Below are 26,788 nucleotides of genomic sequence, written 5' to 3' on the forward strand. Positions count from 1 at the left end.
CAGTTTGGCTTTTCAGCCTTTTTAATCCAAGTAAAGGCCGGATTTGTTACCGAGCCTTGGAGCTGTTTTACGGCCTCCGTCGGAGAACTTGTGAAAAACCCATGACACATGTTAACAGTGTACAAGAGATTTAAAGCCCCCCTTGTATAAAAGCCAGTCCTGTGGATTGTGGATTTAAATTAGACAAAAATAGGACCAATCAAACTGGAACTTTTTTTTTATTTCATATCCATTTCTGAGCTAAATATAGGTCTTAATGGGGTACAACATAGGAAGTCTGCATTATACAGAATATACCTTTCCTGCCCTGTAGGAAATCCTCATTCCAGTTACTAAAATGTTAGCTGCTCATTTTACTGATTGTTGACAAAACCAAAATATTCAGAAATATCTTGAAATGTTGAAATGCAACAGACTGTATTTGTATTATTGTTGCTAATTATGGAGGTCTGTGTTAGTTGAAAATACATCTAAACAAGAGTTAAACTCAGTAGTCAGTAAACAACCACAAACTTAAGAGTAAAAAGTCTGGTCAGCTCTTGGTCAGATCACAAAGTGGGCAGTGTGCTTTGGTGCCAAGTGTCCTTGGAAGTCAACAAGCTTGCACACAGCTATCCAGCAGAAAACACATTCACTATCACAGGTAGGTTCAGTTTACATAAAAAAGGCTACACACATTGATTAAAGAGCCTAAAATTGACTCAGACAAAGTGAATTGCTAACAACATTCAACATCATCATCCTTTTCTGCTCTGCCAAAGGCTCCATCTTCATGCAGGAGCATTATGCTGGGCTCCCCATACTGCAGACATCATATATGGCAAATGGGCAGGACAAATGAGGAGGACAACACCAATATAAATATTAAACATAGATAGGCAAGTGGTGGAAATGTACCAGTTTTATTTTCACTTCACACATCCATTCAATACGCAATATAAATCAAAACCAATAATGAACATATAATCAGTTTTCAAAAGTACTGAACATATAACAATAATATCAGTTAAAACATTTTAATGCATTGAAATGTAACCTGCAGTTAGCTTAATTTGCACATTTTAAGCTTAAAGATGTAATTATTTTACTGATTTAGTCAATATTGATGCTGGAAGGAATTTCACAAACATATTTAATGGGATTGCTGAACGTTTTCAATCTTTTGTCATGTCATCAGGCAATTGGTGGATATATATCTACATAGCCAAGTTTTTGAAAAGACAGTTCTTGAAATTCAAAGAATTTCTAAGCATGTAAAAACTGCATTGACTACACTTGAGAGTATTGTGCACACACTTGAAATTATAGTCTACTAAGTATTACATGGTGGCAAAAAGTAATATGTTGTTAGTTACTGGTAACATTTTATGAGGCAAACATATAGTTATTGTTGATTTTTAGTATTACTTTCTATATTTTTATATAAATGCTGAAGGCATGTCTAGATCATCTATATGTCTGGTGTGTGAAGCCTGAATTCTGCATCAACAAGAGAATAACTGGTGTTGGTGCTGTCCACTGTCCACTACAAATTCAAAAGTCAAGATTTCTCTCATTTTATTTATCATAATCTGATGAAACAGTCTGAAGACAAACTACTAACCAGCAGCAAAAAATTTAATTTGTTTACGCTATTAACTGAACGAGCCTTCTAACAATTAATGTTATCTAACCAAGTGTTTCATTTCTCATTTAAGGGACTCATTTTGAGCAGATCTTTTAAACTAAGAAGTGTTTCATTGATATCCTCCAAAGCATTTTGGCAATTTAATTTGTTATCTTGTGGTTAATACTGATATCACTACTGTACCATAAGATGCGCGTTCCTGCATACACACGCAAAATGAGCTCAGGTATTCACATATCTATAATGCCCCTTTGGTCAACATTTATCAACAGGAAATAATGTTGCAAGAAAAAAAGGAAAAAAAGAAAAAGTACACAGGTTCAGACTAATGACAGGTATTGTTATATTCAACCCAACATCCAACAGTATACAGTCCCACAGTCACTTGTTCAGTCAAACTTGCTTTCTAAGAAATGGCACCTGTTATGTTTGAAAATTAAACTTGTATCAATCTGATGGGCACATTTGGCTGTTTAACTAGCCTGATGCCAATGGTCTTCTACCTCTAGACAGCACAGATAATGAATTCTTAAATGCTTCTGCTATTGACCATTTTTTTTTACATTTTTGATTACCCTCAAATGAACTGACTCAATTCTGTCAATACAAGCAAAGTGACCTGCTGAGAGACTAAACTTTGTTACCACAGAGTGAAATAGGTTATTACACAGTATTTTTAGTGGTAATGAGCTGTAAAAACGGAAAATTACGGTGATCTGCATTATCGCAAGGCTCTGAAATCCTGGACCTGCAGGGCCTCAATCCAGCAGGCTTTCCAGGCTTCTTTACATGAGAAGTTTCATCAGTCCAATCATGGTGATATTGGGTGGGTGGAAAACCAGATTCAATCTAGGACTGTGCTAAGGTAGCCATAAATAAAGCAGCCATGCAATAAAGGGCAGCCCATTTAAATCAGTAGTTCATAGGTAGTCCATGTTAATTGTGTCAACATCCAATTATCAATGTGTCATGCACTCAGTGACGCTATTGTACTAAAATGTTAAGCCTGTTTGATCAATAAACCCCAAATTAAATAACAGGCGAAAATGGGTAGTGTAGAGTTATTATGAAACTATTCAATGGCTTTCTTTAACAGCAGTAACTTACAACTGTTAAATAAACAGAATGTAAATAAATTATTGCTAAATTTGAATCCTTACAATATAGGGTGCGATATAATAATTATATGCTACTACTCACTGCACCCTTCTTGGTGATGTGAGGCACTACGATATTCTAACACAGCTAGGCAATTTCACCACTGATATACTGTTCAGGTGCTGTTGAGTGAAGAGTGAAGGTCAGGGTAATTTTAAAAATTATGGGGGAAATAGGTCACAGCTTGGTATAGTAAATATTGGTACAGGTTATGTATCTCAAATGAGTATGTTTTACAAGTGGGAATATGTCAAACTCTGTAATGCAGCCACAATACTGGTGAGATAGGACTGCTTTTCATTAGGAAACTACACCCTCATAGAAGAGTTCAAAAACATCTATTGGCAACCATTTCAATATGGCCATTACAATCTGTCGGTAAATAGGCCATTTATCCCTCCAACTGACAACTGACAACTATTTGTTCTTTTCTCAAAAATTGCGTGCAACTGACTTAATGGTTAGTCTCTGCATGGCCTTGCAGAGTATTGGCAGGGGTCTCCACAAACAAAGTAAAACCGGACTGTTAGTCAGTATGAACACTATTGACAAAACTGACTATTCATAGGCAAAACCCCAAAAGTATACACATTGCTCGACATTTAAATTTAGGAGCTACCTTTTGTAACCACAACGCACTAGCTGAAGAAACAATACCTTGAGGAATAATGACTTTGATCCACATAATGTCATTTTAAAAATACTTCATGTCACATTTTTATTTGAATTTAAAGCTGTATTTTCAAGCGATGCAATTATGTTAGATGCTGAAATATCACAAAGAACCAAATCAACAGGAACAACCACACACACATACCAAAAAAAAAAATCCCAACCTCAGCCACAACATGGTTTCAAATAACAAACAAAAACATTTGGTAGACATATTTCTCATGGCACACTGCCTTTCTTTGTCAGTTACCGCTCACAGAAGACAACTATTTAAACAAACTCACCAAGAATACCTCAAAATGCAAGTCATCACCATGGCTACCTTCACAAAGCTTCTCAGAGCACAATGACAACCAATGACTTTGCCCCTTAAGGTCTCTCACTTACAGTAACTGCGTATTTTTTTTCAAATGATGCACGCCAAGCACTTTGCATGTCTCAGTTTGTAAGGCCGAAAGGTATAATTAATTTGTGCTTCAAACAAACAATAGCATAGGCAATTAATTTTAGAATAAAGGTACACTTTCTAAGTTTCAGTAAATTGGAGGGAATGACTATGTAAATACACACAAGTATTAACATCAAGTCCTTAAATTATGTAAACATATACATCTCTTGAGGTCAGTACATAGATCCTCTTCATATAAAAAAATGTTACTGAAGCATTGCTCTGATGGCTTTTGGAGTCGTCTCATCATTCAGGTGTTTTGTGGTGAACCTGAAAGTTATAAATAAAATGATTAGCCTCAATCACTCTCTATAATGAGAGTTTAAAAGCATAAGGTTATATGCAGATTATTAAAAAAAATAAGACAACCCCCATGACAGCATTCCGTCAGACATGGTTCCTCTTCTAGAAGAGTTTCTCACACTCAGTTTGGGTAGCTATGCTTTATGCCCAGTGGGTGGTATGAACCAGTCTGCACTTTTTAATATGCAAATATGTACTGATAAAAACCTTTTAATGAAGAAAACTCCCCTATCAGTCACTATCAGGGTTAAAATCACCATTATCAATAAACCGATATTAATGGCAGATTTTTACAACAGTTGAAAAAATCTCTGGTTAGATTGCCCTGGTTAATCAAGCTGTTCATCAATGTCCACATACAATTTTCCAAAGTAACAGCAAATACTTGTCTCCAAAATAAGAAAAATCTACCACAAGCCATCATGGACAGTTTAATCTGTGGACTCAATTCCCCACACATTGACATATTATCTCCAATTATCTAGTAATGTGAAAATGTTTGATTGTCTCATGGATATTTTCCTACCATGTATATTTCTGTCAGGCAAATAATGCCATCCCGGCCCACAAAACTGTTTCCCCCCAAATAAGTGCCATCATACCGAATCTCAGAAAACCCAATCACAGAAAGCCAAAATAAATAAATGATAAATGCATTATTACACTTCAGAATGTTCTTTGTAAAACTTTCTTTGTAAAGCAGGGTTCTTTGTAAACTGCTATATTTGCAAAAAAAAAAAAAAACATGACAAATTATATCCTTATTCCATAACCATAACATAAGTTCACTGAAACTTTATTAAAAACTTTGTTAACATTAACTGTATAATCCCTAACATTTGAAATGGTGCATCCAAATAAGCTTCTACACCCCTGGTCATTACACTGGCCATCAAGCAAGTAACACACAGGACTACTGCAACCAAAATTGTAAACTTAATCTTGTTTCATGTTCAGTAACTAATGACTGCATTTTAGTGTATTAATTTTTTACTCAATTCAAATGTGGTATTGGTGACAAACTAACAGGTGATATTGGTAACAGAACACACGTTAAACCAATCAGAGTCTGTTATTCATCAAAGCTGTTGTAAAAAAGCATTTCAATGATTTCCTATTGATGCCACAATGTGGTCTTTACTAACAATTAACATGATGAATGTCCTGAAGGTAATGTGTGAATAGGCTGACTGATAAGGGGAAAGATAGAAAGACATGTAATCAGACATGAATAGGAAAGATATGGGAGAGCAAGCCTGTAGAGTTTAATGACTTAAAAGGAAATAAAGGAAAATAACCTACTTGAGGGCATTGAGTAGACCTTCAACATTATCTGCAGGCTGATCCTTCAGAACCTTGATGCACCCCTTCATCTATGAGAAAGATACAACATTTCCAAAGAATGGAAATTAAGAACTGATTCTAAAACAAAATTCTCCAAATCACTATTCCTTGCAATTTTCCGCACGGTTTTAAGTCACAGAGAACAGGTGTCACTGGGGGGAGAGGAGAAGGGGGAAAGACACAGCAGGAAGATAAATGCTGGCTGAATCCTTACATCGATTTTGGACGACTTTGTGAAGGCACCGGCAGGATGCACGTGGTCATAGAGGATTATGACCCCGACCATGACTCGCATACAGAAGAGCAGGGTGTCCTCACTGTTGAATCTGCTGGTGTACTCTCTAGGGGTCAGTATAAGATGAGGAAATTAAAGACGGTCTCAACAGGCTTTTTTAGAATGATGCACAGTAAACCTGTCTGACCGAATGTGAACGACTTCTCCGAACTGCAAATGTAGAAATGTGGAAAAGAAACCAAATTTTGTCAAACTGTTCACATAAATGCACACACACACACACACACACATGCACATGCACACGCACACACTGACACACACGCGCGCACATTCGCACGCACACAAGCACGCACACCCTGACTACTCTCTACTAAACAGAGAAGAATGGCAAATCTTGCAAAAACTGCTCTCTTCTTGAAACTGGTTTGTATCGCTGGGCAGGTTCTTCTGCAACAGTATATGAATTTACATTCAGAAAGACCGCGACAGTGAACATGAATAACTCCTTTTTTCTACACATTATTGCACATTCACTGGAAGCATTAAAAAGAAGTACACTCGTTCCAATGTGGAGGGACTTACGGTGTTTCCAGCATGACTTTACACACACTAGCCATAGTACTCAAGCAGTCTGTGGTGTTCTCCAAGGGCAATGTTTTGTTCTGAATGCATGAACAAAATAAAACTAAATAAGATTCTGCATGACATCAGGCAGTAAATGGAAACTCATCACAGAAAAATGTTGGGAAACAAAATGAAATAATTGCTTCAAAAATGGTGAACTACAAATAAAATATAATTTAAAATCCCAACGATGATAACTGAAATATAACAAATGCTACCAACAATAATACTAAAGCAAATCTTACCTCAGACACAAAATTTGTCGTTGCAGTGCTGAGGGTTTTCAGCATCGGCGTTGCCTCGGCGTAAAAGAGAGACATCCGATTCGCCATCTCATTGTTGACCTCGTTCTCGATGTCCAACTGCAAAAGCAGAAACAAGCCTTGGATTTCAGGGTCGCTGATCCTCTTCCGATGTAAAACTATACGGCATTCTATTCAGTGTAATACTGCTGTAAAACCCTTGGCAAAATAAACACCAGTACAAACACTTGCCATGCTTTTCTTATTTTAATTATAGATGGCATTCACAAGCAGTCCAAATTTGGAATGACTTGGATTAATCATCGTATTTACCAGGGTAAGAATTAAATTGGGTGTTTACGCTCATTTCATGAATCTGATGCGACTTTTTCATACAAATGTTTCCCCAACAAAAATTACACTCGTTTCTATGAACATTTTGATGAATGAGGCCCAATATGTTCATGAACAACCAAAGCCATACTTCATACCTTAACAGATTTATCAACTGTTTTATAACAGTAAAGCTGGGCACTTAAAATGATGTGTAATGACAAGACTTCATTCCATTAAATCATAACCACATTAATCTATTTATAACTTTGCCCCCACGTCTATGTATCAGTCTCTCTGTCTGACTGTGAACAGGATATCTTACAAAGTGACAGATGATTCTGGATGAAACTCAGAGAAATGCCTGTCCTCGAGACACATAAGAAATTATATTTCAGGGCTGCTAGGACGACGGTAAAGAGAGGCAGCAGTATGTACTCTACTGAGCGCCACTCTAGTTACAAATGAGATGATTTATCATAATATGTAATTACTGTACAGTCAACAAGCGAATTCATTAAGGATCTCAGTGTGGTTTCTCTAGCAGTAATAACAAGATATCACATATGAGAAGCAAAGACACTTTCAGCCGCAGTGATCCAACTTACATTCATGTTATTTATCTTGTTTCGACTAATGGTCCGTCGATAATAACTGAAGTCATTCTGAATGGCTGGAATTCTCATCTAAGGAAAGAGAACATGAGAACAAGAGCATAATGAATAGGTACACATTGTTTCAACATAAGCTACACTATTAAGTAGCGGGAGAGGCACTTCATTTGGTCAAAACTCATTTCCTGGGTCTGCTGTGGCATATTTGAAAAGGAAGAAAAACATTTGGTTGTTTCTGATAAACCATCTAATGACCAAAGTAGCCTCCAAGTTAAATGCAACAATCATTTATCAGGTGATAAATATCTTAAACTGAGCGTGAGGCGGCCAAACCTTGAGCTCGTCGAATCGCAAGGTGAAGTGCAGGATCTCAGCGAACTGCTTGGCCAGGGCCTGCTCTTTCTCCAGGTGCTGCGTTGGAGTTTGTGATGGGCACGTTAGAGACTCCAAGAGGCTCTGCAGGGCTTTCTCTGCATCACAGGAACGAATCGGAAAAAGAAATACCATAAATTCCACATGTGCACGACTGCAAAAAGCCAGAGAGAAAAAAGAAAAACATGAAAGGGCAATCAAGCGTTTGTCTCCATAGATGTACCTAGCCTCAAAGAGAACCCATAGAACTTCTTGAGGCGTATGACCAAAGGACAGACAGAGTTCCATGCTCTCTCCTGCATCAGCATGTCATTTGGATTCTGTATGGCCTGGAACAAAACCAAAGGAATATTTTACTTTACATTATTTAACAGCATTTGGTATTGACACAACAAAGTAAGAATTGGCGGTTTCAGTAAGCATTCACACTGAAGATCTAAAAACCCCCCACAATTATCAGGACAACCCAGGCAGAAAGCCAACTCTGCAACAAACAGTTCATTGTAATTATTTTGTCTATGTATAGGCCACAGTTTTACAACTTCATTTGCTCAACTGTCACTTGGTGGAATACTGAACACCAGAGTGAAATCATATGTCTAAAAGGGCTGTCTGTCCTTGCAGCAGCAGGTCAGGTAACAGAAGGGCGCATACAAAGGCCCCTCTCTGAACGTTTCCATCCGTGCTACTGAATTCACGAAACACTACAGCCAGTTATGTCCTAGCCTTTGGGGATAGTCTACAATAAAATGCTTCACTTCTGGTCAGCGCTCATTATTAAGTCACATTTCAGAGCTATTCCTGGTGTTGTCTTGAGAACTAGTTTACAAGTGCGGAATACTCTGCAAAAGTACTTGTTTGTATTGCTGTTTAGCCTGCAGACACTTCATTATTAAAATTTGTTTATATTTACAGCTCACTGGCAAGAACACAAAAAATGATGCTGGAAAGTGCACAGTTTTAAAATGTCACATAAAAAGGTAATGACACATTGCTTTGGTACATATAAATCATTAGTCAATGAATATTGAATAAACACAAAGAAACACTGTCAGCAGGGCAGTAACTACAGCCAGATGTTGTCCACTAAGGATCCCCATTATCTGTTAAACGGTTTCTTTCGCTACTGCTTCAGTTTATTCTGTAACTTTTCCTCGCAGGTCAAGCACACTTTGTTGTTGCTGTGTGACAGATATGTGCATATGAAATCACGTCTGCCTCTCGGGGGAAGGGCACCTCATTTACAAGGCTCGTGTGTGTGAATGGCTCTTTAAGAGCACAGCGTCTATCTTTCGCCCATATGCTGTTTAAAGACCCGTCTGCAGTTTTCATAGCAAACACGCCAGAGTTCAGAAGCCGATGACAGATTGACAGGTAAATTCATGCAAGCTGTTTTATTCGCTAATTGTGCCTTTTGCCAGGTGGTTCTGACAGTCGGCGGATATTTTTTTGCCACCATTACAGAAGTGCTGGCTGCCCTTTGAAAGACTGATCAAAGAGTTCAGCTCGCATTTTGGCCATCTGCCCAACCAAATGGGCAGAAGCTTCAGGGGTCAGGATATTCTGCATCCATTACAAGCGAGTCAATAAGGTGACAGCTCTTATCTGAAACTATAGACACTCAGTGGACGACAGTGGACTTGCTTTCCTCACAGATGCCCCGGGTATGGTCTGCCGGATCTGACATTTTACACCGTAGCCAGGGCAATAAACTATAAAAACCCTGTGTTAAATACCTGACTTGGGCTTTTAATCTGTATCAGTCCCTGATAACATGACCTTTTTATGCCAGGATAATGAAAAAACAGTGTCACATCATCCTGAAATATGGAGCTAATAATAGCTCTGTCGAGACTACTTCCGAGTTACTTATTTTTTTTTTTTTTTGGGTGTGTGTGTGTGTGTGTGTGGGGGGGGGGGGGTGGGGGGGTATTGCAGTTAAGCCCTTTGCCTGAGCTAAGCAATCAAACTAAGGTAATCAGGAAATAAAAACCACTAACTGTAAATTATGGAAAACAGAGGGGAGGAAACACACATACACACGCCTGCATATAAATGCCGGATGCTCCAAGGAACACTTTTCAAGCGTTCATTTGGCATGAAGAATTCAGCTGCATTTTATCCCCACCCGTTTCCTCTTCCAAGTTCTGTATCGCATTTGATACAGACTTTTTTCCATCCCGCAGAAATAAAATTACATCACTTTCTGGCCGGCTGTAATGCAAACCTCTTTCTTCTGTAATTGTGCCCAGCAGTGGTTTGCAAACAATCTGCGGGAGTACAGGGATGAAAGATGGGTTTGTGTGTACAGTAGCGCTGGCTGACTTACGTCTCTTATCTCCTGCCCGGCTCCCTTGTAGGCCTGGAGGCCAGAGAGAATGCTCTCGGAGTCCTGCAGCACCGCATTGACCTGGTTCCACACTTCTTTCTCACACTCTGTCGGCTGTGCGTCTGGGGGGGGGGGGGGGGGGGCAAGCGACAAGAACCAGCATGAACAGCGGCTAAACGGCAGCAGCTTATACCACAGTTACAGTGTAGATGGCTATTTGATTCATTTTCCAGGGCTTTGCATTGCTGATTTTACCGATTCAGATGTAATTCAGCCTCCAATATCCATCATGGGTGAAATGACAGTATGGTATTGGAACAAATTTTACATGTAGACCTATTAATGCCTATTATTTCAACTGCGGCCCATTCACCAATACAGTGGAGGTGATACTGAAGTTTCTCAGTGAAGGCACGGCTAATGGTGATATTAACATTTTATTCCAAACACCATTAAGTTAATGCTGAAAGTAATTTCCTCCTCCTTTCACTGTGTTTGGAGTGGCCTGCGACCAAACACAAACACATTTTGCCTTGTTATTTAGGTATTTATTGATTGGAAATTGATACCTTTAAAGACTTCATTCATGGAACTTTACAGTGAAGTAAATTTAATAATGCCTCTGCTGGATAGCAGTGCACTTCCTACTCCACAGTATTTTTAAATGGGCCTCAGAGAATCAAACCACTGTTGGCTTACCGTTCCAGTTGACACTTTTCCTGGATTTAGTTTAGCAGCACCTATGTGCAGCTCAATTCATAACCCCTCAAAAAACTTCATGCCATAATGAAAAGTGCTGCTTTGTATGTAACATTTACTACATGTTTATTTTATAAGAATTTAAATTGTTGAAATTTAGAGGAAAAAGCTTGTAGTACATTAATCTCTTTCGATCTAATTTAGTAGCTACTTAGTGACACTCAAAGAGAATTTTTTTTTTTGAGAATTTCATAGCAGGAATTTGTATCCACTAAAAACTGCTTCCATAGTAGTCCTGTTACAAATGAGAGGAAACTGGACTGTAATACACAGTGTAACTGCCACAGGCACCATAAACGCTCTCCGACTTACAGATGAGCAGCAGGATTCATAATAAGCTGAAAGCCTATACCAACCCCTCACTACTTTTCCTCCAGATCCGCTTTAAACTGCTTTGACATTTTCATTTAACATGCAAAGCGCACCCGACCACCAGCCTTTATGTGGGTTCAGGATGGATAATTAAACTTCATTTACCATTTCCAAATACTATAAACTTTAACGAAAAACACAATTTTACAATTACATCGTTAATTAAAGTTGCACCATGTATGTTCCATATAGTGTGACAAACCTGAGAATATGAGAAATGGTTATAGTACCACGAGGCAGATAATTACATTAAGTCACACTGTTGAAATAAATAAGCTGTCCTCTGAATGCCAATAATTTGTCCTCTACATATGGGGTAGCTGGAAAAGCCAATATAGGAAATGAAATGTAAGTCAAGCTCTGATGTATCTTGTAATAGTTTCTCTGGAGCTTCAAGGGCCACATAAAGGTTTAATTTGTTAAGCAGAGCTGATTTTTAGGTGTGATGCAAGAGGAAATGCAAAGCAATCCAGCCATTAAAGAGTTAAATAAAGACAGAGGAACACACAGCACTGTCACAGGCATGCAACAAGAGACATTCTATTGCTACAGTACACTGCAATACCACTGTACCAGCTGACAGCACATAAATGACAAAAAGAATCATGATGCACAAGCTGCCCCATTTCAATAATGCAACTTTGTTACGAGGGAAGTATTATGCTATCGATAATATTGAAGTTGAATCTTGTTTTAGTGAAATGTGATTTACAACTAATTCATTCACAAGTGCAGACACCACAAGAAAGCTGTGGACCTGATATTACATGCTAAAGTGGGACTTCCCAGACTAAATTCTTCAAAACTGTTAAAGCTGCAGTCAGCGTGAAATTTGATTGCGATTCATTCACCTGAATGTCCCTCTGAATGTCGGGCTGTATAAGGTTTAGCAATACATTTATGAGGAGTGTTTCAAGCAATATCTGCAGTACAAAGTGTGCCTCGTTCACAATCTGTGTTAGTAGTGCATGAGAACACAAAACAATGAAACATATAAGACGTGTTAGTTCTTTAATGGCTGTTACCAGACATGCCTCTATGCCATGGTAATTGTAATTTATGAGTTTGTTATTGCAGACATTAAGCGGGGTTTAGAAGTCATGCATATTTACTTAAATACAGACACCAAACAGCAAAATAAAGGCAACGCTATGCTCTTTTGTGATCCACAGTGTGAGAAACTGATTTCTAATTAAATGCCAATTTATGTTACTTAAATCAGGTTCCAAACATGGTTTCTGTTTTGAAGGGTGGTCAGTTCTGAGAAGCAGACATGGTGTACAGCTTTCTTAAAACTTAACGGTGACTCAACAGCCACAGTAAGTGCAAACAGGAACGCTTTTCCCTAATTTTTGGGAGGATTACATGCTGGCTTGGGCACGGATATCTTAAAGATCAAAGCCTGTTTTTACAAAGCAACTTTTTTTTTTGCTTGTCTGATTAAAAAAACAGCAGTAATTGCAGACTGTCTTCAAAATAAAAGCACACAAATAGTCTGCTGTTTGCATCCAGCAAAGTTTTATGCTTAAAACAAATACTGTACATCAGTCTGCCACAAACAAGCTACATTCCTTACAGACCTTCTCCCATCATGGGTCTAATTGTACTTCCCTCATCAAGTTAATGCGACAGCAGACACATGTTACGCCCGTGTCACATCAGCAGGCTGCTCCAATGCCTCCGTTTAGGGAAAGCTGTGCACCATGACATTAGATCAGCAATCAGGGACTGTCCAGGATCACTTTGGAAATGTTCACTCTGATGCCTATAATTATCACATCTTACAATCAAATGACACCGGTTTGCTATTGTTTTGCTGTGGCATGCCTTACACTCCTCCTCCATTTTCGACAAAAAAAAAAAAAAAAAAAAACGACACATGCAAGTTGTTAGTAGCGGAGAGAAACAGAAGAACCCAGGCCAGGCAAAAAGCTCTGCTCACTTTCAAAGTCAAGGAAAAAGTTTGGCCCCTGTTCAAGCTCTGTGCAAGTGAGAACTTTTAACAGATTCCCCATTTGGTTTCTGAAAGAGAGAAGGAAGAAGAGAAGGCGTCTTGTGTTGTGAACAGTAAATCACAGATTCACCGCGGGTCAGGAGAGTCCTCCGTGCGCTGGTAGGAAGTCGTGTCTGTACATTTTTAGCAGCACTGAAGGGGGAAGTCACAGATACAAACCACATGCTGATAGGAGGGAAATCACTGAGAGGTTATGCTTTTCACCCTTGCCCACTCCTTCAAACTTACTTTCGAAGTCCAGGAAAAAATGTGGATAGTTTTCTATTTCCCTTGTAAGGACTTTAAGAAGATTACCCATCCCAGCAAACCTGATCAAAATACAATGATAAACAAAGAAAGCAAAAAAATTATGTGGAAAACACATTCATGATATCAAACACCTAGACTTCATTATTGAAATTACTGTACTATCATTAACATTACATAATTATTGTAGATAAAAATTGCAGTATATCAGCACTAAAATTATACCAAGAGTTTGCATCTGACATCGTACTGCCTGTCTTAGAGTTTGAATATTAATTTGAATTTAACTGCTGCATTATTTCCCACTTGAGTGGTGTTTTGATGGTACTGAAATTCAGATGTGGGCACCAAATCCTACCACTTAGTACATCAAAAATGCTGAAACATGCTTAAAAATTCAAACTTATTTAACCCAAACTTACCTGTGGATATATCTGGTGACACGGACATGGAAAACACATGGCCCTAAATGTACTTGTGACCCAAACCAACTTTCATTTGATTGAAACACCAGATTTGGCTTGATGGATTTGGTAGGCGGTAGTTTCATTTTTTTATTCACAATTAGTAGATCATTAGGTTATTATGTCAAATCCAAGGCTACATTCATGTTTTCTGCAAACTTAATTTTCTTACAGTATCAAAATGGCCATGCATGAGCACTCCCCAGTAGGTCTGGTAAGACTCAATTCCCCTGTGTAATTCATTTCATGAATCTTTTTACTTTTTAAAAGTTGTAACTCCTCAACAGGTGTATCCCTTGACCCTGTCGGTTTCTGAAAATGTTCTGAAAAGACCTTTAACTACCAGTGGCTTTCCACCTCTACTGAATTCTTATAAGCCTCTTTGAAGGTCAAAAAGACAACAATCATCTGCATGAAGCTTGTCAGATACTGTACTGCGGAACAGGTATATATTTCCACTGTAAAGGAAGTGCTGTTATATGTAAGACAAAAGTGAATTAAAATAAGCAATACCTTGCTGAATGTTCTTTAGAGGGAGTAAATGGCAAAACAAATCTTATATGCTCCTAGTACAGAGTATGTCCCAACAACACAAGATTTTAAACAATATAAAAGGACTTGGCTGCTACACTTGTAAACAGTATGACTGGTAATTTCTAACATACGGCTGTAAACATTAAACCATTAACATCAAACAGCCGAATCTCAGCAAAGCTCTGAGATCAGACTCTTCAGAATAAGAATTTCCTAGTCATATGGTCTGTACAAAATCCGCTGACCAAAAACAGCTTAAGTAATTACCAATGAACTCAAAGGAAGAGGGAAAAAAACATTAGCACACAAAAAGGCATTCTTGTAATTTCATATCCTTTCCCCACAAAGATGTTACTGTGACTTATTTTTTTGACTGGTGTACATTTCTAATTGACAAATACAATGATTTATCATTCACCATGATATGGCCACCCCACTGTCTGAAACGTATGAATGGAATATTTCATTTGTTATAAAGTCTTCAACTTTTTACAAATATTCTTTCATTTCTCACAAAGTAAGTACTTCGTTATAAATGCCACATGAACATTTGTGTACTTTTGTGCTCATGAGGAATTTGGTCAGAATTAACACATAATGATCATCTGGGAGTTGAACCTTGGCTTCAAGAATCTCTTTACAACAAAGAGTTGTGGTGGCATGAACAAAGTCAAACTGTCCAAGCTCAGGAACCAATGTTCTTCAAACGCTCAGATGAGCAAGCACAAGGGTTCAATTAGAAAAGCTAACATTTTCAGCATAAAAATCAGAGTTTGCGCTAACGTTTACCCATCGGCGTGACAATGGAATAAAACTAAAAAACCTGGCAAAAACCGAAGCAGGCCTCTTCGGTAGCTTAATTTCAAACAGATGGCAGCCGCCTTTCCTTCCAGTTTCATTAGCTTTCATTAGCTCGCAGGCCGGGTTTTTAAACTGACCGAAGACACCGGGTAGCACAGGGGTAGAGTTTAATTTGAGCCGCCCCTCGCCCTTCTTACGCGTTGTACATGCCGCATTTACATGGTGATTAATCATACAAGGAGCACGCTGTGCGGAACACATGCGAGCGCTTTCATTAGCCGCGAAGCGTCCCCGGCCACAGGAGTGGCATTGTGCGCGGGACGCAGGTTATTGTCTATTGAGAGCGGGGCCGGAGCCGAGCGCGCGCAAGAAAGTGCACATTGTGCGGCTGTTTTGACAACCTTGCAGTGCGGCTCTGTGGATTTCCTGTGCTGCAGACGTTCTGCCCTCTTTTTTTTTTGCCACAGGACTATTGTGGCATGTTGAAACTAGCTGAGGTCGCGCAGGGCTCTTGCTTTTCGGATGGAAAGAGTGATGCTGCCCCCTGCAGGACCTGTTGTGTGGTGCAGGCTGCAAGCTTTTTTTACACCCATTTTACACCGGTCCCATTCACTGTTTGATTACACTGTGATCAGTCAACAGCCTGTCAAACATTAAAGGTGTCAGTACAATCTCTTCACTCATCAGTTATGTTTTGACAACATGCCCTTCTATTGTATTTGGTACCGGGCGGGGGGCCGGGGGGGCGGGGGGGGAACCTACACATGCACTTAAATGCATACTTATATAGGAAAGCTTGATTTGCATGGTTAGGAAACGTGATGTCTCTATCCTTTTGTTTCAGGCTTGTGATCAGTGGCGGCATTCCCTATCAATAATGCAAAACATTCCATACAAACCGAAGGCAGATGTAAAGCAGTACATCTGCAGCCAAAGACATGTGGTCTCCATAACGGAGCGCTGACACCATCCGGGGGCTGAGCAGCCCCTTGTGGCCGGAGTAAAAACATCTACTGCTGTCAGGAAGCACAGCAATTTATTGTTCTGCGCAATCAGCTGTTTTTATGGAGGCGATAATGTAACGGGACACAATGATTTCTGTGTGCGCGCAGCACAAGCACCCTTTCATATACCTCACGTGTGACGGAGGCTCGGAAATCACAGCCGTTATTACACGCTCTGATTTATGAATGCGCAAAATAAAAGACGCTTTCTCTGAGCCTTCAGGAAAATCCCCAAGTTCAACAAAAAGGGATAAAATCAAACACTGCGATACAGTTTAGGTTAAAAAAATCAGCTAATAGAAAACCTCGATTTAAGTATCTTTAATCCTTTTTTTTTAAACTTATCTTCATGTAAAAACAAAACGAAATTACATCATTATCCAAGCACTTGTACTGACCACATGCCTACTCTGTGTCTACAGAAGAGTCCTCCAATTATTCAGCCATTCATAACCTACTCTTCTACTCTCTTAAATCAATCTTATTGCATGTGCTCAATTCAGCCTTCATAAGCTCCCACACTGTAATGAGAATGTGTTAGGAATCACACCTCCCCATCTGCCATGACTATCCTCACATTTTGAAGCATCAAACCATGTAATACCGGTAAGTGATAAAGGAGAATGTTAATAAGGGCTTGATGGCTAATGGGCCTGAGGAAAGGAGGGCTGTGAGGACAGCCCGTGTCAATCAAGCCCCCCTGTCAAAGACCCTTTTCACATTCACTGCCGGGTAGCTGGCCGGTGCGGAGATAGCAGCAGGGGATCCCCGGGCTAGTCAGCTGGCAGCCCGGGCCAACCTGCAGCTCGAGGGGCTTGGCACCGCTCCCCCGCCAGCGAGCGGCCAGCCCGGGCTGGCACCGCCGAGGGATGGCCGTCCCGTTTCGCAGGGGGAACACACACAGACTCACGCCGCGTATTAAAATAATTGGCCCAGAGGTCCGTCTGAAAAGCGCTGCTTGTCTCCAGACGCGCGGGGACTGTTTACGCCTCTCTGTTTGGGCCTTTCAGCAGCATCAGGGATTGGCGTCTTCCATGCTGAGCTTTAGTCATCTGATTCTGTGGGTTTTAATTAAAGGCGACGTGCGCGCAGAATGGCCGCACTGTACGCGAGGGGGTCTGAATCGGTAATGGAATAACGCCGAGGCTCCGCTGTGTCTCATTGTGAATGTGTGCAAGTGTGTGTGTGTGTGTGTGTGTGTGTGTGTGTGTGTGTGTGTGTGTGCGCTCACTTATCCCAGCGCCTGGCCGTCAGGAGACGGGGCGAGAGCTGTGTACTTTGGCTGCCGATCCCGTCTACGCAGAAATTCGCCACACCGAATTTAACGCGAATGTAAATGAGAGGCTCTCATGTACTCGTCTTATCTGCCGAAAGCAGGTTTGACTCGCCCTGCTCGAGCAGAAGACGCCCGCGATGCTGTCGTTTGTGTTTCAGAGAGGAACAAGTGGTTGCAATTTTCCTCAGGAGTACGTAAGGGAACAGCTCGCTTAGATGATAGCTTCCACATTGCAATGGTTACTGTAACTCATAATTACATATAAAGTGCGCTTCAAAGGACTGTTTGGCCTACATAATTGCTATGTTAAGGATGCTTGTGAATTAACCTGTGCATAATGATCGCTCGTGAATTGAACAAGAACTTACGGAGTTCTTCCCCAAAGCATACTGTTTAATAGGTGGCTATAAATATGTTCGTGTTTACAAGCCGCAAATAAAATCAACATTTCACGATTTGTTTTCCTGGAAACTCAAAATCGCACAGCTGGGGTTTTTACTGGAAGGAACCTTGCCATCGGGCACAGCGGTAGGATTAGCATCGCACCTGATCTCTCAGTGCTTCTCCAGTCTATTTATCCTTACTCCAACGGCTAACCAGTTCAATCTGCAGAACACACACAGACAGCTGACAACAGATCACGAATCTAGTGCTTCCTTTGCTCTCGACAGAAGCATGCGTGCGGTGCAATTACAGCCTGCAAACAGGACGAGGGCTAGGAAGCCCGTTTCACAGAAAACACAAAAATACCTTTTCCCAGACGACCAAAATTGCATGTTTTCGAAAGATGAAAGGAATCTACAGTACACTGAAAGTACTCTCCAAACTATGTTTTTGACAGGGGCCCAACAGCATGACTGTGTCTTTTAGAAGTGCGACATAAGATGGGTGGGCAGCAAAAAGCAGTCATTTGGACCGAATGCCACAATGCTGCGAGTTGTGGGTTTGAACCCCACAAAGAACACTGGTGCAGGACCCTCCACAAAGGAGCCTCAGCTGAACGACTGCTCAGTCTAACGCGGCTGGATCAGTTGTTTTCCAAACACGGGACATAAAGTTGTACTTTTCGTGTAAAACACTGTGTATAAAACAAGACTATCGGCACAAAAGTGGCTGTTAAAGAGCTCAAACTTGAAAAGATCAGAGCTGACCGCTCTCGCCCAAGTCACAGGTAGGCCTGTGTAACAGGTCACAGACTGTCGGCACTTTTATGTAAACAGGATGTAAAATTTTGAGCACAACAGGAAAGTGAACCATAGAAAGGAAACCTCAAATACGAGGCCTCCAGTCCGCCTCGCCAAAGCCTCCTCTCGAAAAGGTGGACTGAAAAAACTGAGTTTGTTTAGGTTTTAATCACAGTTTCACGGGCAAAACACAGCATAAACAACCGGACAAATTTATGTAAAGGACAACCTTAAAGGTCAATGTTGTCTACATGGTGTCCATTTTGGATTACACATTTTTCCCCTCATTTTACAGTATGCTTTTAGATCTTCAGTGTTTCAGTTGCGTTTTCAATTCAGTGTTCAGCAGGAGTACTCAAAATGAGTAAGCACTACCAGAGAAACAGCACTTCAGGGAATCCAGAGCTATAGTTGTGATAATTATTACTGCAAGCGGCACTTCTGGTTCAATCTTAAGTATCTAGTTTGCATGTGGGCAACACAGGGCCCCAATTAAAAACTGTTGTGCTTTTTTGGGAGTCAAATTTATATCTATAATATTTGGCCCTGTTACTCAGGGAACCTTTATATTTTTCTGCCTTGTCTTGCAACTGTGACAGAAATGTGCATTTAAAAACTAGACATGCAGAAGAATGAAAAAAAAAGAAAGGAACAAAGATAAAATGAAAAAATGTTTCTAGTCGCCAAGCAAAAATAATATAGTACTTTATTAATCCCAAAAGGAAACTGCTTTCAAAAAGCAGATTGCTTATTCTATAGGAATATATTATATGAGAGTAATCAACACATGCATTTAAAAACACCGGGCTTACAGTCATTTCATCAACAAGGTGAAACCAAATCTGCCGCTGTTACAATTATCATTCCACTTTGATCATAACATTTCTTCACATGCTGTTTGTGCATTGCTGGTATTTAGACTGCAATGCTCTACTTTCCCACAAGAGGGAACCGCTGGCACACCATACAAGTAAACAGCAACTGTATATAGATTAGTGTGTGAATCAGTAATGTGCTGCAGAAACTCAAGCTACCGGAATTCCCTCAGCTAATCTCAGATGGAGGCCCTGCACATCATGAGAAATCCTTCTCGGAAGTAACATGCAGCAAATCTGCACCGCGACTGAATGCACGGTAACACAAAACCTAACCTAACCTATATTTCGTTACACTGGAGAATGTTCTCCAGCAGTATCTGTCTGCTGCACACTGACTGTGTACCTCAGAAACGAAAGGAAACATAACAAATCTTGGTGGCAGTGTCCCACAGCGGTATGGGGCAGGGCTTGAAACCGAAATGTTTCTGTTTCGATTCCCTGCTAAGGAACCCACAATTGCCTCAGTAAATATCCAGCTGTATAAATGGATAACATGTGGAAACTGTAACATATGTAAGACACACTAGATAAGAGTGTGTGCTAAATGACAATAATGTTATGCAGACATAAAATCTGTCCATTCTGTTCTGAGGTGAAGGTCAACCCACTCCTTCAGAAAGTTGAGAGCCAATGTTAAATTATCATACCCACACACATGCACAGCCTAAATGCTAAAGTGCTCATTCTGGCTAGCTTGGACCGCTCAGGACCTACAGAGGAGAGCTTCCCCTGTCTGTTTCAGCTGAGGACCACCTGCCAGGAACTATGGGCGACCCGGGAAAAAGTGGCTCTCAGTCCTCCTCTCCCTGCTAATGGGAGTGTCATGGCAACCCCCAAACAAAAGCACACCGCCCCCCTCTCTGGCAGGCCCTCCCAGGCCTCCTCCAGCACGTGGCTTCTAGGCACATCTGGGTCTGGACCCTTCTGTCACAGCCACGCTGAATAACCCTGTGTGTGCAAATCACACAATGTTCTGCAAAGCGTCTCCCACAAGCCTGCAAATGTTTGCCTCGCAATGCGCGGCTCTTACACGGGTATGGTGAGCAGAAGCTGCGGAGGGCGGTGCATGACGCAGTGCAGGCTGCATTATGCAAAGGAAAAAGTATGGACCCTGAGGAAAGCGCATGCTGCATTTGGCATTCATAGTAGCCATTTACAGAAGTCGCAACTCGGTTCTCTTCGTGCAGAGGATGTGAACACAATAGCATTTCTTCTGTGTGTGGTTACCAGGGTTAGATGGATACTGCAGATTCACAATCATTTCCTGCCTCACGCGCCAATCAGAACACTCCGGGCCTATCTCTAGTCATAACAACTGCAAGCGCAAGAAGAAAAAAAAAAAAAAAAAAGCTACTTCTGTGACTTGTACAACAAGACAAACCTACATCTGACTCAACGGTACAATATAACACCCTGCCCAGAAACAGCCTGTTTACAGTCTAGACAGAGAATACCGTTTGACGCCGTTTTCAGTAACAATGTAGGCTAGAGCGGTTTTAGGCTGGAGATGCTGCTTCTCTGAGGTGACTGGGTGCTCAAAGCGGCTGCTAATTTCCCTCTTACAAACGCCAATCCACAACAACACACAGGAACACGTGATAAGATATACTCAATGCTCTGCTTTGTGCTGTCTGTGACCGAAACTATTAAATATTAATCTAACAAATATTTTCATAAATACCATCAAATATATTCCAACAATGTGACATATATGGAAATGCAGCAATGGCATAATTAAATTACCACAGAAAACACAGTGGAGAAGCATTATGACCCGCCTCTTCAATGAGACAACGCCCCTCTTGTGAGCAGCGGCAGACCTTGACAGCTTGGGTTTTTTTGTGTGTATGTGCATCTTTTATTTATATAGTTTTTTTTTTTTTTTTTTACTTTTTTGTAGTTGATAACAAAACCTACATCGGGTTCCCTGTGACTGATTAGGCCTTTCACAATGTACCCTTCACATGCTCGGAATTTAGAATCGCAAAAATGTGTGGAGAATTCAGGCAGGGTTCCATTTTTAGAGCTGTTCACATGCTGTGGCGTGAGACCGAGGGAGTGCATGACTGAGTTCCCTGCAGGCCTGATGTTTTTGCTTCTTATTTGGCTCAGGACCACACCTAGCCAATCTCAGAGCGCATAAACACATGTACATCAAAACTGTGATATTTGGTCATTTTGTACCAGATTGAATGTCCTACATATTCCATGTAATCTTATTTAGGGGAAGGCATTTTTTTTTGCAGGACAAAAATATCTAAACTATGCTGAATATTTTCCGAGGCACCATGGTACCCTCATTTTTTTTTAATGGGGGGATTTCATGGCACATATACTCAAGTGATTTTCAGGGCTTAAAACTGATGTCTAGAATGCAGATAGCAACAAAAAAATATTAAGACATGGGCCTAGAGAGAGACTGGCAAAGAATTACTCATTTCCCCATTTGTGTTACTTATGAAACATCACTCTTCTGAGCCATTTTACTCTTTTTCTTCTCACCTCCACCTCCACCCCCTCCCCCCCATGTAGTAACATGACAAACTTTATAAACTGAGATTCACTGCCGTAGTTCAGAATCATTGGGAAACTACTCCTTACTTCTGAAAAACAGATACAATTGAAAGGCTTTGTGCTTTGTAATTAAACCATGTGCCTCGCAATTAAACTCAAAATAAGCACATGCTTAACTGCCTTTATCCCTCCGTTTGAAACAACCTCTGTTGGAGAACAAACGCCAAGAACAAACAAGTACACAAGCTTGCACTCCGGACTGAATTATGAACAGAGTAGCTTTACGCAGACCTCATACCAAGGCTCACACTATTTTATTAGCATTTTTATTGTCTGCTTTTCCATGTCTGTATTGTTCTCCCACTGCCTAACAATTTTATGAAGCCAATAACACACCTCAGGAAAGCCAATTTAGCCATCTTTATTCCCTGTCTGTAAAGAATTAAATCATCTTTTGTCCGATTAGTGCAATTCCAGTTCTGCTGATACTAAGCTACGAGCATGACAGTATGCTGTCATCATCATATCCTAATGTACTTTTATCAACATTTATTGATATTAACATCACATTATGAAGGGGGGGGCACTGTACCTTATCAGGAGAAGAAGCTTCACGTCCTTTTTATATCATTCGCTTGTTCTTCCTTGCTGTAAAACAAAAGCAATTTGTGATATTTCATAAACACAGGAATATCTACATTGCCTTTGCTGACTTTAATGCACACAAGCTTTTTTTTCCTTTATAACCCATGGACTGTAACAAATAAAGTGGTTAACCTGGGGTTTTGTGTGGATAATAGGCTTAGAATTTTCCTTTTGGTTCTATTCTTTTCCGTTCTATGGACTGGTTCCCTGTTTTTTCTGGTCCATAAATTATTCAATACCCTGTAACTGATAGTGCTGTTTTAACTGACGAGTGCAAATGATTTAAAACACATCCCTCAGCTGTTTAATGCTAACTGTAGTATCAAATATCTAATTAAACTCACACAGTCATTCTGTTCTGTTCTAAAGGCAATTGGCCTTTTTGGTTTAAAGTATTTTGCTTGGGAGATTTCTGCATATCACCAAGAAGTGTCAAATGCTTTGATTTACTTCTGTACCTCAATCAATTTCATGACTTTGTTCATTGCTTCAATCACAAGATTACACTTTTATCACAGTTGAGTACTTAACTCATTGGCCAGCAAACAAATATATAAATTAAAAAGACCCCTTCCACAGTGTATCCACTCAACAACCTAGGCAAATACAGGCAGTTCCAGATTTTTTTAAAGCATGAACAAGGATATGCTGTATAAAGGTTGGTATGGCAAGAGACTTCAGCAAACTTCAAAACCTTCATTTTACCACCTTCACCTATTTACACACAGAGCAAGGATATACAGCGGCATTCCGGTACGAGTAAATCCGCCACGGGCCACTCGCCAGCGCATCTCAGACAGCATCACAGGGCAGACCGAGTCTGCACGTGGTGACCCTTTTCCAAACGGGAGAAACAGGACCCATCCACTTCCTTTGTCAACACACACAGCTACTCACCCGGCCTCTCGAACAGCTGCCCACACTGGGATCCAATGGCAAGGCCCCCGGGCACAGGCTGTCCGCATCCAGAGCGGAAAATTACCCTAATTAAATCTCACGCGAGTCCCCGCTCTCTCCCTCTCACAGGCAGCACACATATAATTCATAGATGTAAAAGGCACACAGGAGACAGAGAGCAGGAGCTCGCTACGTGTAGGCTAGCCTCCTTATGTCACAACACATAGTCCTCAGTGCTGTCCCCTCCCCCACACCTCTGGAACCTGCGCGGAGAGGAGCAGATCGTTTGGCGGCAGGGGAGGAGGAGGAGGACGCTCTGGTGACTGGGCCCACCGAGACCCCGCCGTAAATCCGCTCGCTCTCCTTATATGGACACGGGCTCCCCACCGCACTCCACACCAGTGGCCTCTCCCTGCCTCATCAGCTGCTGACACCCGCCCTCCTCCAACCCCCCCACTGCACGTTAACCGTCCTGCGGATGCGGCGGGTCTGGCTGTCAAGCTCTTCCCAACATCTCTGCGTCTCCAGGCCAGAGGCCCTCGTTTGTACGGTCAAAACAACTCCCTTTTAATCTCCTGTCCGCTTTACTGATAAGGCAACCAGGTCCAATGATATTAACATGGTTATCTGCTTTCCTGCTAACAGATGCAGGCCTTTGGAATCCCTGGAAATTCAATGTTTTTTGTATTTTTTTTTTCCAACGGAAAAGGCAAATGAAATTTTTCCAGTGGTCCTAACATGCCTTGCAGTCTAATCCCTGCTGACTGCTGACCGCCATACTTCTCTGACACTAAACAGAAATGATGAGGCTGGGCCTGCTCTCTCAGCAGCTGTCTGGTCCTTCACACCAAGGCTAAGGCCTCCTTCTCCTGGGAGGGGCTGCACTCGGCGCCCGCAAGGCCCGTTTCTGCGCCTCCTGTCAGGACAGAAACACCTGCACGGGAGGCCATTTACGAGCACTGGCTCGGAAACGAGGTGCCTGTAATCTCTTCGATTCTGGTAATCGGAGCCACAGAGAATGAAACGGGACACCTCCTCTCTGACCCGTTACCCGGGGGTCTGCTTTGCCGAGCGTTGCGTCTGCGGCACTTGAATGCCACGCACGCCAGGTGTCCCTTAAGGGAAGGCCCTGCTCGCTGTCAGTCATCCCTCCTCAGACCTCCGCGGAAGGCCACGCCGCCGCCTGTGGCCCGCTGCCAAAGCCGCTAATGGTCCCCATGGCAACCCCGAGAGCTTTTAGGCGACATTTCATTAGAAAAGGCTGAGAGGGGAAAAAAACGAGCCTGGCTGAGCAGTGAAGTGCGTTTCTGTGACTCACAGAGACGGAGTGAAGGAAAGAGATATGTCACTGACATCACGTGTGAACTGATCCGTTCTGACAGCGGTAGGGAAGGGCTGTAGACCGGAATGTTCTCATTGAAATTATATGTATCACAAAACAAGGATCACCATTCATTTCAAGTGCAAGTCATGATGAACATAATGATACTCTACTATGTGCTAAATTAGGAAAACAAAACCAACACACACATACTTTCCACTATTTAAACCTCCTTTAGTGACTAATTAAAAACTGTCATTGACAAATTAATGTTTGTTCTTTAGCCAAAAAATAAAACACAAACAGATATTCTAGATATTGACTTAGCCATGTGTACACCTGGATTAATAAAGTATATATCTGGGTTCCATAAGGTTACTTTATTATCAGAGATGTGGTTGCCAGTGACAGAAATAACATATGTGGATGTGCTACCAGTTTCATCACTCAATCTTCCCAAATATTCATTCAGTTTATGTTACACCAGGAACGCTTAGTATCACTTTATTTCTTGTTATTTAGCCCAAATCCTGTAAAATTTAAAAAATTGACAAAGATCACAGTTTGTATACCAAACAAATCAGGCCAAAAAACCCTAACACAAACAAAGGTAATTTACTGCCAATACCAAAAACGTCATCAGTCTTAATAAAAATCCTTAGCCTGGACAGTTCAAGACTTATAATACCCATTACCTCACTACTCAACACAGTACATGGAAACCTTCCAGCAAATTACATGTCTGACTACTGATTAAATGGGGAAACTCTTTGAAATGATTCCAGGCAGAAGTGAAGATTGAGGAACATCTCTCCCTCTCTCTCCGTGCGTGGAGCGATACACACAGCCCCAGAGAGCAAGAGACAAACAAACCTGTGACTTCAGCACAACAATGCTCCTCATTCACACTGCCCGAATAGCTGCCTCATTAACTGCTCTTTCATAACTTTTAAATGGAACTACTTATGGCTGGAGTAAAATTTGCATCTCAGTGTGCAGTTATTGTTCAGGCTGTTTGGGGGGGTGGGGTGTGGGGTGGGGGATACACCACCTGCTACCTCAAGAACAGATTGGGACACAGAGAAGGCTGAACCAATCAGATCGCAACAGAGCCCATTTCAGTGATACAGGTGGTGGCAGGAAGGGCATCAGGCTCTTGAAGGGAGGGCCTCAAATCTCAGGTGGACTTCAGCTGTGCACAAGGTACTTTACCACTACTGGATAAATGTACAGCAGTATTTGCACAATAAAACTGCAGAACAAGTAAAGGACTTCAAAGACTTAAGTAAAGGCTACTATTTACAGTCCAGATTCTATGCATTTTTAAGTTGCTAAACCCAAAGGAATCTGATAATTAATTCACTGGCTGGACTAAACAGACTGAATCACCAGTTCAATGACATTTTGCTTTTTTCAGATGCATTTTCATGTCAAGTGTTGTTCATCCATCATTGTAACCGACTGCAGTTTGGTAAAATTTTGTTACAATTTCAGTTTTTTAAGATTGTCACCACTAGAATTACACACATTTGTTCTCATCTTCAGTAGTATCTAACTAGGGGTTATCTTATGTCAATA

The 26,788-nt window shown here is 41.0% G+C and overlaps 1 protein-coding gene across 2 annotated transcripts in view; it reads right to left on the reverse strand.

The window, feature by feature from the left end:
- Window positions 1-3,596: 3,596 nt before the first annotated feature.
- Window positions 3,597-26,788, reverse strand: part of fam49a (family with sequence similarity 49 member A) — a 33,777-nt gene continuing 10,585 nt past the window's right edge. The window contains exons 2-12 of one of the 2 annotated variants that reach the window (XM_036549454.1): window positions 22,940-22,995; window positions 13,675-13,754; window positions 10,302-10,423; window positions 8,196-8,301; window positions 7,934-8,070; window positions 7,595-7,672; window positions 6,657-6,773; window positions 6,370-6,449; window positions 5,767-5,893; window positions 5,511-5,581; window positions 3,597-4,175 (exon numbers count right to left, since the gene is read on the reverse strand). In XM_036549454.1, the coding sequence (XP_036405347.1) occupies window positions 4,112-4,175; window positions 5,511-5,581; window positions 5,767-5,893; window positions 6,370-6,449; window positions 6,657-6,773; window positions 7,595-7,672; window positions 7,934-8,070; window positions 8,196-8,301; window positions 10,302-10,423; window positions 13,675-13,744 (972 nt within the window). In that variant the 5' untranslated portion in view covers window positions 13,745-13,754; window positions 22,940-22,995 and the 3' untranslated portion in view covers window positions 3,597-4,111. Of the gene's footprint in view, window positions 4,176-5,510; window positions 5,582-5,766; window positions 5,894-6,369; window positions 6,450-6,656; window positions 6,774-7,594; window positions 7,673-7,933; window positions 8,071-8,195; window positions 8,302-10,301; window positions 10,424-13,374; window positions 13,755-22,939; window positions 22,996-26,788 lie in introns of those variants that run through there. The other variant, XM_036549453.1, reaches the window with a different exon arrangement.

The sequence above is a fragment of the Megalops cyprinoides genome, chromosome 17, assembly GCF_013368585.1.
Source record: "Megalops cyprinoides isolate fMegCyp1 chromosome 17, fMegCyp1.pri, whole genome shotgun sequence".
In the NCBI taxonomy this organism is placed as follows: Eukaryota; Metazoa; Chordata; class Actinopteri; order Elopiformes; family Megalopidae; genus Megalops; species Megalops cyprinoides.